The 13,786-nt window shown below is 41.8% G+C and overlaps 1 protein-coding gene across 1 annotated transcript; it reads left to right on the top strand.

Moving 5' to 3' along the window:
• The first annotated feature begins 997 nt into the window (after window positions 1-997).
• LOC130211852 (transmembrane protease serine 9-like) lies at window positions 998-5,267 on the top strand. Its single transcript, XM_056442876.1, has 6 exons — window positions 998-1,081; window positions 2,341-2,361; window positions 2,480-2,642; window positions 3,003-3,268; window positions 3,383-3,522; window positions 4,088-5,267. Exons 1-6 carry the CDS (start codon window positions 1,024-1,026, stop codon window positions 5,045-5,047), a joined length of 1,608 nt encoding a protein of 535 aa, XP_056298851.1. The 5' UTR covers window positions 998-1,023; the 3' UTR covers window positions 5,048-5,267.
• The last annotated feature ends 8,519 nt before the right edge of the window (window positions 5,268-13,786 follow it).

Genomic DNA, 13,786 nt, shown 5'->3' with positions numbered 1-13,786 from the left:
GGTTGCCAATGCCTCTTGACGAAGGTTGCCAATGCCTCTTGACGAAGGTTGCCAATGCCTCTTGGCGGGGGGCACCTTCAAGAGAAATGCGGGGAAAGGTAATATGCCCAATATCCAGTTTTGTTCAATACATTATCTTCTTTAAAAATTGTGACGTTTTTTTAAAAAAAAGATTCGAATGATTATCTGTTTTGATAACTTGAGAAATGTTGCCCCCACTATTCATTGTGCTTACAATAACAACTTGTAATATTTAAAGATAATAACTGGTTTCAAGGAACCGTACTCTCAGAATAAACCGTCATAAACAACAATAAGCTGCAACAAATTGTCATATGAGCCATTGGGTTTTGATTCTTTAAATTCATTAAAACTTTAAACTGTTTGATTAAATCAAAGTACAGCTCTTAAATACAATTTTGAAATACTTCTACTTCATTACAGGAGTTACTTTTTCACTACATCTCAGAAGCAAATATTGTACTTTTTTTTTAACTACCTTTTAGTCGGTACAGAAGAAAGCATTTTTGCAGCGCACATTTTTTTAAGACTTTTACTTAAGTAGGCTGTAATATCTGAGAACTTCTTTGACAGAATAACATGACACAGCTATGAAAATGTACATAAATAAAGCTGTCTGCTTTTATTAATTAAACCAATATTTATTCAATGTATTTAAAGTGTTCAATAGCAAGTAGGGAGTCAAATAAATGCTAAAAGTAGGATCTACATGGGTAATTCCACCTGACTTAATAGTACGGGAACTGCATTCTCTCGTAATTAGTTGCTGCAACTAATATGTAGCTTGACAAAGACAAGCATCAAGTAAAACATGTTTGACATGATGAAATGTTCTAATAACGTCACCCAGAGCTTCTTCATTCAGGAATTCTGTTTTGTGGGTCGGTTGGCTAGCGGTAAGAACTCATGATGATGGTTTATGGGAAAGTACGCTAATGTGGGCGGAGCGTTTTGAAAACTGTATTTAAATGGCGTGGACAAAGTGAAGACGAAACAGTGAAAATGGCTCTCTACCAATTGATCTGTGGTTCAGCCGTGATGATGATTCTCTTATCCAGAGGTAAGACACTCTTCTTTATAATATTACAAATGTTTTGGTTGATTAATGGTTGAGAGAATACAAGACTAGGATGCTGGGTTGACGTGAGGGCCTCTGTAATCGGTCTTGCGGTACACCTGCCACGTGCTTGGAAGCCAGGTCTTTTTGAAGATCATCTTAAGATAGCTCTTATCTCGAGTAAGATATCTTCCTCTGGTTACTCTTGAAACCGTTTGGATATGAAAACATTACACCAACGAGTCAGTCTGCAGTTCAGTGGTGTTCTTCAACGTGATGAGCGTCTTGTCTCTATCAAATAGATTCTTCACAGTTGAGATTGAAGAGGGTTTCCTTCAACGGGCCACAAGAACAGAACTTGTTGTTTGATCTTAAATTTGCTTCTTGAAATTACAAAGCAAATATCAAGAAATCATAAGCATTCCTGATACAGGAGAACATCCCTGATACTTGAGAACATCCCGAATAAGTGAGAACATCCCTGATACAGGAGAACATCCCTAATAAGTGAGAACATCCCTGATACAGGAGAACATTCATGTCATTATATTTTACTCTGATGACTTGCACTGAATGGAATCAGCCAAGGTTGCATATTCCGGACAGTAGCTGCTGGTAGCCTCAGGCAGACTTCCAAATGGTCAATAATGCAGTCAAAGAAGGTAGCACATTTCCTCATGTTTGGGTACCAGTTACAAAACTGTCCATGAGCTCTAGACTTCAGCTGCTCAGGGCATTTGCGCCCATGTTGTCTATTTAAACTCCCGACTGGGGGGACCCTCGGAACACTCTCCGAAAAGACATGCAGTAATCATGGAAGAATTTGATGTAGCCCATCAAAATAAACAGCAGAACCTGGGCTACACAAATATATACGCTGTCTTTACATGCTACAAACACAACTCAAACACCAATTAAATTAATCATCAAATATAAAAATCCAGATTTCACCAGGACAATCCACTCGCCACGTTTATAGCTCTGGAGCTAAGTAACATTATGCTACAGAGACACAGTCCCTCAAAACAAAGCAGACAATTATTAAAATAGCTATTGTGGTTGCAGAGATTTACTTATTTATTAAGGGTGTGCAATTTTCAAGCAAAGTTCAAGAAAATAGGTTTGTTTTATCAAACTATTAGGTCACATTTCTTTTAATGGTTTTATAATGGTGATTTGTGCCTACAATAATCTCTCTTGTTTCATGATCTGCTTCACCCTGAAGATGTTGGTATAACTTTTTATTATTTTGTTTATTTCAGGATGTCACTCACAGCAGCTAGGTAAGCATCCTACAGCAACATCACTCGTTCTTCAACTTCCACCTTATTTCAGATATTTAGCCGACTTGTTGCTCAACACTACGTGTTTAACTCTCTTTTGTTCTTGTTTCTCTGTCAGTCTGTGGCAAGGCTCCAAAAAACAGCAGAATTGTGAGAGGTCAAGCTGTGTCTCCAGGAAGTTGGCCCTGGTCGGTCAGTTTAAACGATGATGATGGCCCCTTCTGTGGAGGGTCCGTAATTAACAACCAGTGGGTGTTGACCGCTTCTCACTGCATATCTAGGTGAGGAACCACTGTTGCAAATTACCTTTGACAAACTTTGTTTCTGGTTTGTTAGCTTTTGTTCAGAGAAACCATGACAGCATGAGCCGAGAATCATCTTAAACATGCCCTCACGTATACCTCATATAATTATCAGGGTGAGCATGCTTTATATTTGATGAAAATACTGCAGTTTACTTGAACTTGATATCAACTAACAACATGTTGGACAATAATCATGATAAAGAAAACCATGCACATGCAGACCAGCATTGATGCTGATGTACAAATACTCCCTAATTTGTAAAAGTGGTAGTTGGCAGTCTGGAACACTGGAGGCCAAAAACATACTAAAATATATTTTACTTCTTTGTCTTCTAGCCACCAACTTCATACCACAACGGTTTATCTGGGTCGCCACAGCCAGTCGGGTCTAAACTTAAACGAAGTGTCATCGACTCTTGAAGATATCATTTGCCATTCTTCACACAACACCATAACCCATAATAACGACATCTGTCTCCTGAAGCTGTCGGCCCCGGTGGAGTTCACAGACTACATACAACCGGTCTGCTTAGCCTCGACAGGCAGCACGTTCCACTCTGGGGTTAGCAGCTGGGTCACTGGTTTTGGTCTTACTCAATACAGTAAGATCACAGACTGTACACCTTTATCACAAAATAATGCAACCTGCATACATGTGTTTTGTCTTTTTTTGCTCATCAATTTAAAATCATACCTTTTGAAATCGCTCTCAATAGATGCATCTACCGGATCCGACATCCTGCAGGAAGTGAATCTACCAATCGTTGGAAACAATGAGTGTGAATGCACCTATCCCGGAATCACAGAGAACATGATCTGTGCTGGGTTCAGAGAAGGAGGGAAGGATGCGTGTTTGGTGACTACCACTTTTTTTTATTACATAATGCCTTCTTGTGGATTTTATTTTCCTGGGAGACGATAGAAAGTAGTCTTTGTCTTACAATTTTGTGGGGCAGATTATATCCGTTCAAATGGGTACCAAATAATCTTAAAATCTTAATATCCCAGAAATCTGCAAAATTACATAAATGAGCTGCATATCACATATATGACTACTAGTTTGTCTTTGTCTCCCCAAAACATAAATTTGTATTAAATTCAGACACACAAGATACTTTGGATTGTTGTTAGTTTCATCCAGTTATGTTAGCATTAGCTTCTCTTAGTTTTCATGGGTTGTCCCAGTTGTTTTGTTTGTTTCTTACCATTCCTGGAAGTGACATAACAACAAAACGGAAGCGATATTCATTTGTTTTTCCTTGCTTCCGGTCTTTGTGCGAACCTATGCTGAATACATCATACAGCTATTAATTGATTGAGACTTAAACAGCATTAAAGGATTCATGCTTCAGAAAGGTTGGTGCTTCCTAGACTAGAAGATACCCTCATCTATTCCAACAACTGTCAATTTCTTTACACAGGGAGACTCAGGGGGACCAATGGTGACAGAAAAAGATGGTAGATGGGTCCAAAGTGGAATTGTCAGTTTTGGCGATGGCTGTGCCAGGCCTCTGACTCCTGGAGGCTACACCCGTGTGTCCCAGTACCAGGACTGGATCACCAGCATCACTGACAGCAATGCACCAGGCTTTGTTACCTACACATCCTCAGGGGTGGACACCGACCTAAATTTTATCTGTCCTAATACAACCCCCACTACCACCATGACTCCCACTACCACCGCAACCCCAACTACCACCATGGCTCCCACTACCACTGCAACCCCGACTACCACCATGACTCCCACGACCACTGCAACCCCAACTACCACCATGACTCCCACAACCACCGCAACCCCAACTACCACCATGGCTCCTACCACCGCAACCCCAACTACCACCATGACTCCCACTACCACCGCAACCCTGACTACCACCATGACTCCCACAACCACCGCAACTCCCACTACCACCATGACTCCCACAACCACCGCAACCCCAACTACCACCATGACTCCCACTACCACCGCAACCCCAACTACCACCATGACTCCCACTACCACCCCAACTACCACCATGACTCCCACTACCACCGCAACTCCCACCACCACCATGACTCCCACTACCACCGAAACCCCCACCACCACGACTCCCACTACCAAAACAAGCACCACAAAAACAACCCCAATTACCAAATTAACTAGCAGATGTCCCCATAAAATGACTACAACCACCACCATGAATACCACTACCAAAACAACCACCACAGAATGCAAAAACAAAGACCACACAACAGAAACTACCAGATCAACTTGCAAATACCCCCATGAAAAACACAGGTCTATTGACAGTATATTTGATAGTGCTGTAAATGTGATCCATTTCTCACACTACATTTCACTCTGTTTTCCAGTGATTTCCCTCTATGTGATGGTTGGTTAAATGTAAAAATGTGAAACTATTTAACAGTTTAAGGTTTCAGAGCGCAAATATCTCATTCACTGTGTTTTACAATGAGCCTTCTTTCCATGTAAATATGTAAATATGAAAGTAAAAAGACAAGAACTAAAGTTTGTGAAACGTATTGTATTGTCTTGTAGATAACTATTTTTCAGAAATGTTTCATGATAAAATCATAAAATAAACATGTGTTTCAATTCAGTTTTCAATTCAGTTTATTTGTATAGCCCAATTTCACAAATTACAAATTTGTCTCGGAGTGCTTTACAATCTGTACACATAGACATCCCTGCCCCAAAACCTCACATCGGACCAGGAAAAACTCCCAAATAACCCTTCAGGGGAAAAAGGAAGAAACCTGGAGGAGAGCAACAGAGGAGGATCCCTCTCCAGGATGGACAGATGCAATAGATGTAATGTGTACAGAAGGACAGATTTAGAGTTAAAATACATTCAATGAATATGACAGAGTGTATGAATAGTTCATAGTAGGCATATTCCACGATGGAGACCGCCACGATCCATCAGGCAGATGGCGGTGGGGAGGAGGAGTGGGCGGAGTCTCAACAGTAGGCGGAGTCTCAACAGGACAGTGGCGTAGTCAGGAGCAGGAATTCCACGACCCAGACCTCGATGATCCATCAGGCAGATAGGATCTATGCCGTCTCATAGGGTCCGATGACCCCATGAGACGTGAAGTCAAAAGGACTCCGGGGAGAAACAGAGTTAGTAAGGTGTGATTGAGAGATGAAAATTCATCCTTAAGGAGAGAAAAAAAGAGGAGATAGGTACTCAGTGCATCCTAAAACGTCCCCCGGCAGCTATAAGCCTATAGCAGCATATCAAGGGGCTGGACCAGGTGAACCTGATTCAGCCCTAACTATAAGCTCTGTCAAAGAGGAAGGTCTTAAGTCTACTCTTAAATGAGGTGACTGTGTCTGCCTCCCGGACTGAAATTGGAAGCTGGTTCCATAAAAGAGGAGCTTGATAACTAAAGGCTCTGGCTCCCATTCTACTTTTTAAGACTCTAGGAACTACAAGTAGTCCCGCATTTAGTGAGCGTAGCTCTCTAGTGGTGCAATATGGTACTACAAGCTCCTTAAGATATGATGGAGCATCACCAATCAAGGCTTTGTAGGTTAAGAGAAGAATTTTAAAAGTGATTCTTGATTCTACTGGGAGCCAGTGCAGAGCAGCTAGTGCAGGAGTGATGTGATCTCTTTTCTTAGTTTTAGTGAGAACACGAGCTGCAGCATTCTGGATCAACTGGAGGGACCTAAGAGATTTATTAGAGCAGCCTGATAATAAGGAGTTGCAGTAATCCAGTCTCGAAGTAACGAACGCGTGAACCAATTTTTCTGCATCTTTTTGAGACCAGATGTGCCTGATTTTTGAAATATTACGTAGATGAAAGAATGCAGTCCTTGAGATTTGCTTTACGTGGGAGTTAAAGGACAAGTCCCGATCAAAGATAACGCCAAGATTCTTTACAGATGCCAGGGCAATGCCGTCTACAGAATCCACATCACCAGATAATTGATCTCTGAGGTGCTCAGGGCCGATTAAAATTACTTCGGTTTTGTCTGAGTTTAACATCAAGAAGTTGCAGGTCATCCATGTTTTTATGTCTTTAAGACATGCTTGAATTTTACAGAGTTGGTTGCTCTCCTCTGGTTTTATCGATAGATATAGTTGAGTATCATCTGCATAACAATGAAAGTTTATGGAGTGTTTCCTGATAATATTGCCCAAAGGAAGCATGTATAAGGTAAATAAAATTGGTCCAAGCACAGAACCTTGTGGAACTCCGTGATTAACGTTGGTGGTTATCGAGGCGTCATCGTTTACAAATACAAACTGAGATCGATCTGATAAATAGGATTTAAACCAAATTAGTGCCGTGCCTGAAATGCCAATCGACTGCTCCAGTCTCTGTAACAGGATGTCATGGTCAATGGTGTCGAATGCAGCACTAAGGTCTAACAAGACCAGCACAGAGAGGAGTCCTTTATCTGCTGCCATTAAGAGGTCATTTGTAATTTTCACCAGTGCCGTCTCGGTGCTGTGGTGTTTTCTAAATCCTGATTGAAATTTCTCAAATAAACTATTATGATGTAGAAAGTCGCACAACTGATTTGCGACCACTTTCTCAAGGATCTTGGAGAGGAAAGGGAGGTTAGAGATCGGTCTGTAGTTAGCCAACACCTCTGGATCCAGAGTGGGCTTCTTCAGGAGAGGTTTAATAACAGCCACCTTGAAGGAGTGTGGTACGTGGCCTGTTAGCAGAGACACATTGATAATATCTAATAGAGAGCCGCCAATTAAAGGCAAAACGTCTTTAAGCAGCCTCGTCGGGATGGGGTCCAAGAGACAGGTAGACGGGTTAGAAGTAGAAACCGTTGAAGATAATTGGTCACGGTTGATGGGTGAAAAGCCCTCCAAATATACACCAGGGCATACAGCGGTTTCCAAGGCCATTCCACTTGAGGACAGATTGGCACTGGTTATGGGCAAGAGAATATTAATCTTGTCCCTAATAGTTAAAATCTTTTCATTAAAGAAGTTCATAAAGTCATTACCACTAAGGTTTATAGGAATGCTCGGCTCCACAGAGCTGTGACTCTCTGTCAGCCTGGCTACAGTGCTGAAGAGAAACCTGGGGTTGTTTTAATTTTTTTCTATTACTGATGAGTAATAGGCTGCTCTGGCATTACGGAGGGCCTTCTTATATGTTTTAAGACTATCTCGCCAAACTAAGCGGGATTCTTCGAGATTAGTTGAACGCCATATGCGTTCAAGCTTTCGTGACGTTTGCTTTAGTTTGCGGGTCTGAGGGTTATACCAGGGAGCAAACCTCCTCTTCCTCACTGTCTTCTTCTTCAGAGGGGCTATCGAGTCCAGTGTCATTCTCAAAGAGCCTGTGGCACTGTCAACAAGATGATCAATCTGGGACGGACTAAAGTTAAACCAGGAGTCCTCTGTTATATTGAGACGTGGTATCGAATCAAATACAGAAGGAATCGCTTCTTTAAATTTAGCTACAGCACTGTCAGTTAGACATCTGGTGTAGAAACTTTTGACTAACGGAGTACACTCCGGTAGTATAAATTCAAAAGTTATGAGGTTGTGGTCTGACAGAAGAGGATTCTGTGGGAAGACGTTCAAATGCTCAATGTCAACGCCATAAGTAAGAACAAGATCAAGCGTGTGGCCAAAGCTGTGAGTGGGTTTCTGTACTCTCTGGCAGAAGCCAATCGAGTCCAACAAGGAGATGAATGCAGCACTAAGGCAATCATTATCAACATCCACATGGATATTAAAATCTCCAACAATAATAACTTTATCGGTTTTAAGAACCAAACTTGATATAAATTCTGAGAATTCAGATATAAACTCTGAATATGGACCTGGTGGCCGGTACAGAATCACAAATAGAATTGGCTGTAGTGTTTTCCAGGTTGGATGTGAAAGACTAAGAACAAGGCTTTCAAATGAGGTGTAGTGTAATTTTGGTTGAGGATTAATTAATAGGCTCGATTCAAAGATGGCTGCTACTCCACCTCCTCGACCGGTGCCTCGAGGAATGTGAGTATTAATATGACTTGGAGGAGTCGATTCATTCAGGCAGACATATTCTTCATGGCTCAGCCAGGTTTCAGTTAGGCAACATAAATCAATGTGATTATCTGATATTAAATCATTTAGTAACACAGCTTTAGATGACAGAGATCGAATATTTAGGAGACCACATTTAATAGACCTATTTTGTTGCACTGCTGAAATAATGGTGTTAACTTGTATAAGGTTATTGTGTACGACTCCTCTTCTGCTTACTTTTAATTTATTTAATTGAAGTGGCCGTGGGACAGACACAGTCTCTACTCTAAAGTCATGGGTGGGTAACTGCTCGAATGGAAGAGCAGAGAAGGGTGTTAAACTACAACTCTGCTCCCAGTTCCTGATCTGAACCCTGGGTTGTCATGAATTAAGTCCGGTGATAAACTTGGTCATATTCGCAGAAATGAGACGCGCTCCGTCCAACGTGGGATGAATGCCGTCTCCTCATCAGATCAGGCTTTCCCCAGAAAGTCTTCCAGTTGTCTACGTAGCCCACATTATTCGCTGGGCACCACCTCGACAGCCAGCGGTTGAAAGACGACATTCGGCTATACAATTCGTCTGTCTGCAAATTTGGGAGAGGGCCAGAGAAAATTACGGTGTCCGACAACGTCTTGGCATAAGCACACACGGATTCCACATTAATTTTAGTGACTTCCGACCGACGGGCTCGGGCGTCATTACCACCGGCGTGTATTACAATCTGACTGTATCTCCGCTTATCCTTAGCCAGCAGCTTCAAACAAGACTCCACGTCGCCCGCTCTGGCCCCCGGGAGGCACACGACTCTAGTCCGTGGCTTCGCTATTTTCACGTTCCTGACTATCGAGCTCCCGATAACCAGGGTGTGTTCCTCAGCGGGTGTGTCGCTGAGCAGGGAAAACTGGTTCGAAACGTGAAGTGGTTGGTGCACAGCGGGCTTCTGTGTAGACTTACTACTCCTGCGAACAGTTACCCACGATCCCGGCTGATCGGGCACCACCGGAGAACAGCTATCAGCAGCTCCGCGCCGGCTACGGGAGAGGGCGGGCTAACTAGCATAGCTGTCTGAGCTTCGATAGCGCGGAGCCGTGCATCTAACCCACTTAGACCTGCCTCCAACCTAGCAAATAAACTATACTTGTTGCATGTATCGTTATCATTAAGGGAGGCAGGGGGATAACTATACATGAGACACACTGAGCAAGAGGGAGCGGGAGGGAGAGAAGAAGAAGTCATGCTCGCTGCTGAGCAACCAGAGCTTACCGGAAGAGTGAGATGATGCGTTTGACATATCTAACAGACTACTTGATATTTCAAATAATAGAGTACTGGTGGAATATAAAAAGTATATTTCTTGATATTATGACCTGTAAGAAAATAATCTAATTAGACATTTTGCCATGATCAGAAAAGAATTACATTTAATGGATATTTCAATAAGGAGATACTCGTATTTAGAGTTTAACAATAATTTATTGCAATTGCCTATTGAAGTAGTGCAAAGTCTTGAGCGATTGAACTCCATCCTGAATTAGGATAAGCAAGGGGTAGAGATGCTGATATCTGCAAAGGCCGAAAAGGAATTATTTTTTATTGAATAAAATCAATTTGAACCTTAGCTATAACTGCAGAGGTTCCCAAGGCACCCATTGACACATTTCACAAGATGAATTGTTGTGGTTAGAATGGGTTAGGTCGAGCAGCACGAGTAAATATCAACCTAGAGTTAAGAGGATCTAACAAAGTCAAAAAAGAGGAAGGTCTCGATGGACTGCAGACAAGGATCTGGGGCTCTCTATCGACCGCAGAAGCTAATCGTGACGATCTAAAAAAATACAGCACTAAGTATAGCAGGATCCGAACGCATCCCGAAAATTATAGCGGGGGAAAGAACGATGGGGTTGTGGTCAGGATGGACCGCAGACAAGGACAGATTGGGGCCTTGTGTAGACCGCAGAAAAGGACAGTGTGGATCAGAACTACCACCATAAAGGATAAGGGGATTTTAAGATAATGTAATTCATAGCGGGGGATCTCGTCGCACCCAAGGAACGGATAGGTTGTCTTCAAGTCATACGGCAGACAAGAAGAGGTTGGGGTCCTGTGCCCACGGAACAGTATCGCCGAGGGTCACTTTCAGACCGCAGGACAGGTAGTCGGGTTGCGTAGTCGGGGACCACTGCTGCACCGGGTGAAGTTCTTCCGGGAAACGAGAAATTGTTATATTTGACAGGTCACTCTTCAGACCAAGAAACCAGAAATATCAGGGAAGTAGAAATCAGGTAATCTTAGACGGGTCACCTTCAGGACTGAGAAATGAGAGTGGGTTTTCCTACCATCTTTTAGCGGATCCGGAACCTTAGCCGTAATGTGTACATCTGTACATCAAATAACTGACACGTCAATAAAGCCAACCAAGACGTGAAATGAACACCACCACCCCATTTGCATGACTTTGCTTGCGATCAGAGAACTCATCGATCAGAACAAGAGAGAGGTCGTTGGCTGAATTCTTCCGAAGGCTCGACCAGGCATCCAATTTGATACACGCTTCCAATTGGTGACCCCGATGTGATTGGTTGTTCCTGAGCCAGCAGCACCGCGGGCTGAGCATCAATGTTGAGACACGACTCTTCCCAAGATAACGAAGTGGGAATCTGACATGTTTCCATTACTAATAACAAGATGCAATAGGCAACAATTTCCCCATTCGCATCTGTGTCGCATCGGTTTGAGCTGAAACGACAACTGACAGCAGCAGAGAGGAGAACATATTTAAAAGATTGCCAACGACGCTGTGATTGGCTTACAGAACTGTGCTGCCTCTGATTGGTTTATTCATCGTGCACGCCCCCAATCAGCTGATGCAGTAATCGTTGCAAGACTAAGAGAATGCTTAGGAATAAACCAGAGTGTAAAGGGTTTTGCTTGAGATATATTTGGATGTGCCTTCTAGTTTCAGAGTGGATAATCATTTAAAATAAACAATCAACACATACATTAAATGTATTTGTGTAGTTTTCCGGAGCTCGACTGAACTGTCACTCCACCAACTGAACTCATGTGCATATGTCAAAACTCAGGTGTGCCACACATAACACACAGTTGACCTTTTCACCAGGACATTCATACTCTGCTCCTGCACGAAGATCTGCAAGTCATTCACGGCTTTTTGGGCGTAACTGGTAAGATCCTCATTCCTTCACAATTCTCTGCAACTCTTCATTCTTCACGCAGATACCGAGGATCAGACGGAAACAACAACAACCTTCTTTGTGTTTTTGCTTTTCAAGTTTTTACTGACTGCACATGTGCACATGACCTGAAGGCTTATCTGGTTACAACATCTCCAGTGCACATTATTATCACGACACTTTACAGGCGAGTCGTTGAGATTGAAATGAATATTTAAAGTGTCCTGTGACCGCCCCTCTTTTACACCCTGGTACGATTTGGCGTCATTTTCCTCTTTTGGAAATTATGTCACAAACCAACTCCTCTTGTTGTATTCACCTGTTAACATAATTGCAGCAGCAATTGCCCAAGGACTCAATGAATCACAAGTTCAATGTCATAGAATGTGTCCGAACATGGAGGTTTCAAAGGGGCGAAATGTTACACGTCTCAAGAACCGCCAAATCGCTCCAGACATCAGTTTTCATGCAAGATTTATATTTTATAAAAGACAAAAAACATATGACGAGTCAGACACCAGACATCATGTCAAATTAAACATTAAATGTTTCACGTTTCCTTCACTTCTCAGACTGCATAATGATTGCCCAATCAGGAACCAGCGTGATTATGACCAGACAGGTTTCTCCAGATTGAAACTACAAATGGAACAAACGCCGTATAGCTTTGGATATTTAAAAAATAAATGAAATTACACATATTACCAAACTAATTCCTGTTCGTGTGCATGCTGCTGTAAAAGCAGGTGTTACTAATTGTCAAGTAGAAATTCAGGAGAACGTTTTTTGAAGTCAGGAATTTGAGTACACCATTACAGTCCCAAGAAGACATTTCAACACACCTGTGTGTCGCAACAACGTTATGTAAGAATTGTATCTACTGACATCATGTAAGACTTTGATCTACTCAACAATGAGCAACTTACAATAGACAACGAGTTTTAAAGGTGTGATTGAATCTGAACTGTGAAGAGACGGATAAACACGCCTGCATTTGGTATTTATTCATGTACACACAAATCAAAAGATCAAGTTAGTTTTTTTTCCTTTGACTACCTACAGAACTAAACTACGTAACATAAAATAAATACATTAACGAAATAAATAAAGGATACGATGAAGAGTACAATGAATAACAATGAGCCACAAATAAATGAAAAGTATTGCATGTAACCAATCAGTGACTCAGATCGTTGATTGGCTTTCATCAATCCAATTTAGTTGAGCAGTTAAGAGTTTTTGAAGCGGGGACATTATATTCTAGTTCTATTTTAAATGTAATTTAGATCCTTAAGTCTTAAAACGATTGATCCGTTTTTTAAATATTTCCAACTAAGATTGCTTATATATATATTCGAGATTGCTTCATTGTCTGACGTGAATCTACTTGGCCCAGAAAAATCTAACTCATTTACATCTGGACATTGTATTGTTGATAATATTTTCTTCAAATCACCTTCTTCCATTTCTCACTCTGTGGAAGCCGAGTTGACTCCTCATCTCCATCTTCAGTGTAAAAAGTCCAGAGACGAAGATCAGAGACTCCGGCCTCCCCCGACGTCTTCTTGAGAGACTGGATCCTGTGACGCAGCCGTGAAAATGTACATGTACGAAGAAGCTGTTCGCTTCTTTTATTAATAAAACCAATATTCATCCAATGTCTTGGAAGTTCCCTATGGCAAGGAGAGAGTACAATAAATGACAATGAAAATGTAGGACTTATGTAAGGGGTATTTCCACCTTTTGATTCATATTTTGGTAACTGCATTCTTTTCTCAAAAATAGTTGCATGTATTCAAAGCCCATCTTAGTCTGGGGCTTAAGTCCAAGCTGCAGACTAAGACGGGCATCAAGACGAACACGTTTGGCATGATAGTCATTTCTCACGGTGTAATGCAGCACAGGAATTCTGTTGTGTGGGCAGGTT

This window comes from Pseudoliparis swirei, chromosome 21 (genome assembly GCF_029220125.1).
Source record: "Pseudoliparis swirei isolate HS2019 ecotype Mariana Trench chromosome 21, NWPU_hadal_v1, whole genome shotgun sequence".
Classification (NCBI taxonomy): Eukaryota; Metazoa; Chordata; class Actinopteri; order Perciformes; family Liparidae; genus Pseudoliparis; species Pseudoliparis swirei.
This window is presented reverse-complemented; position numbering and strand designations above follow the sequence as displayed.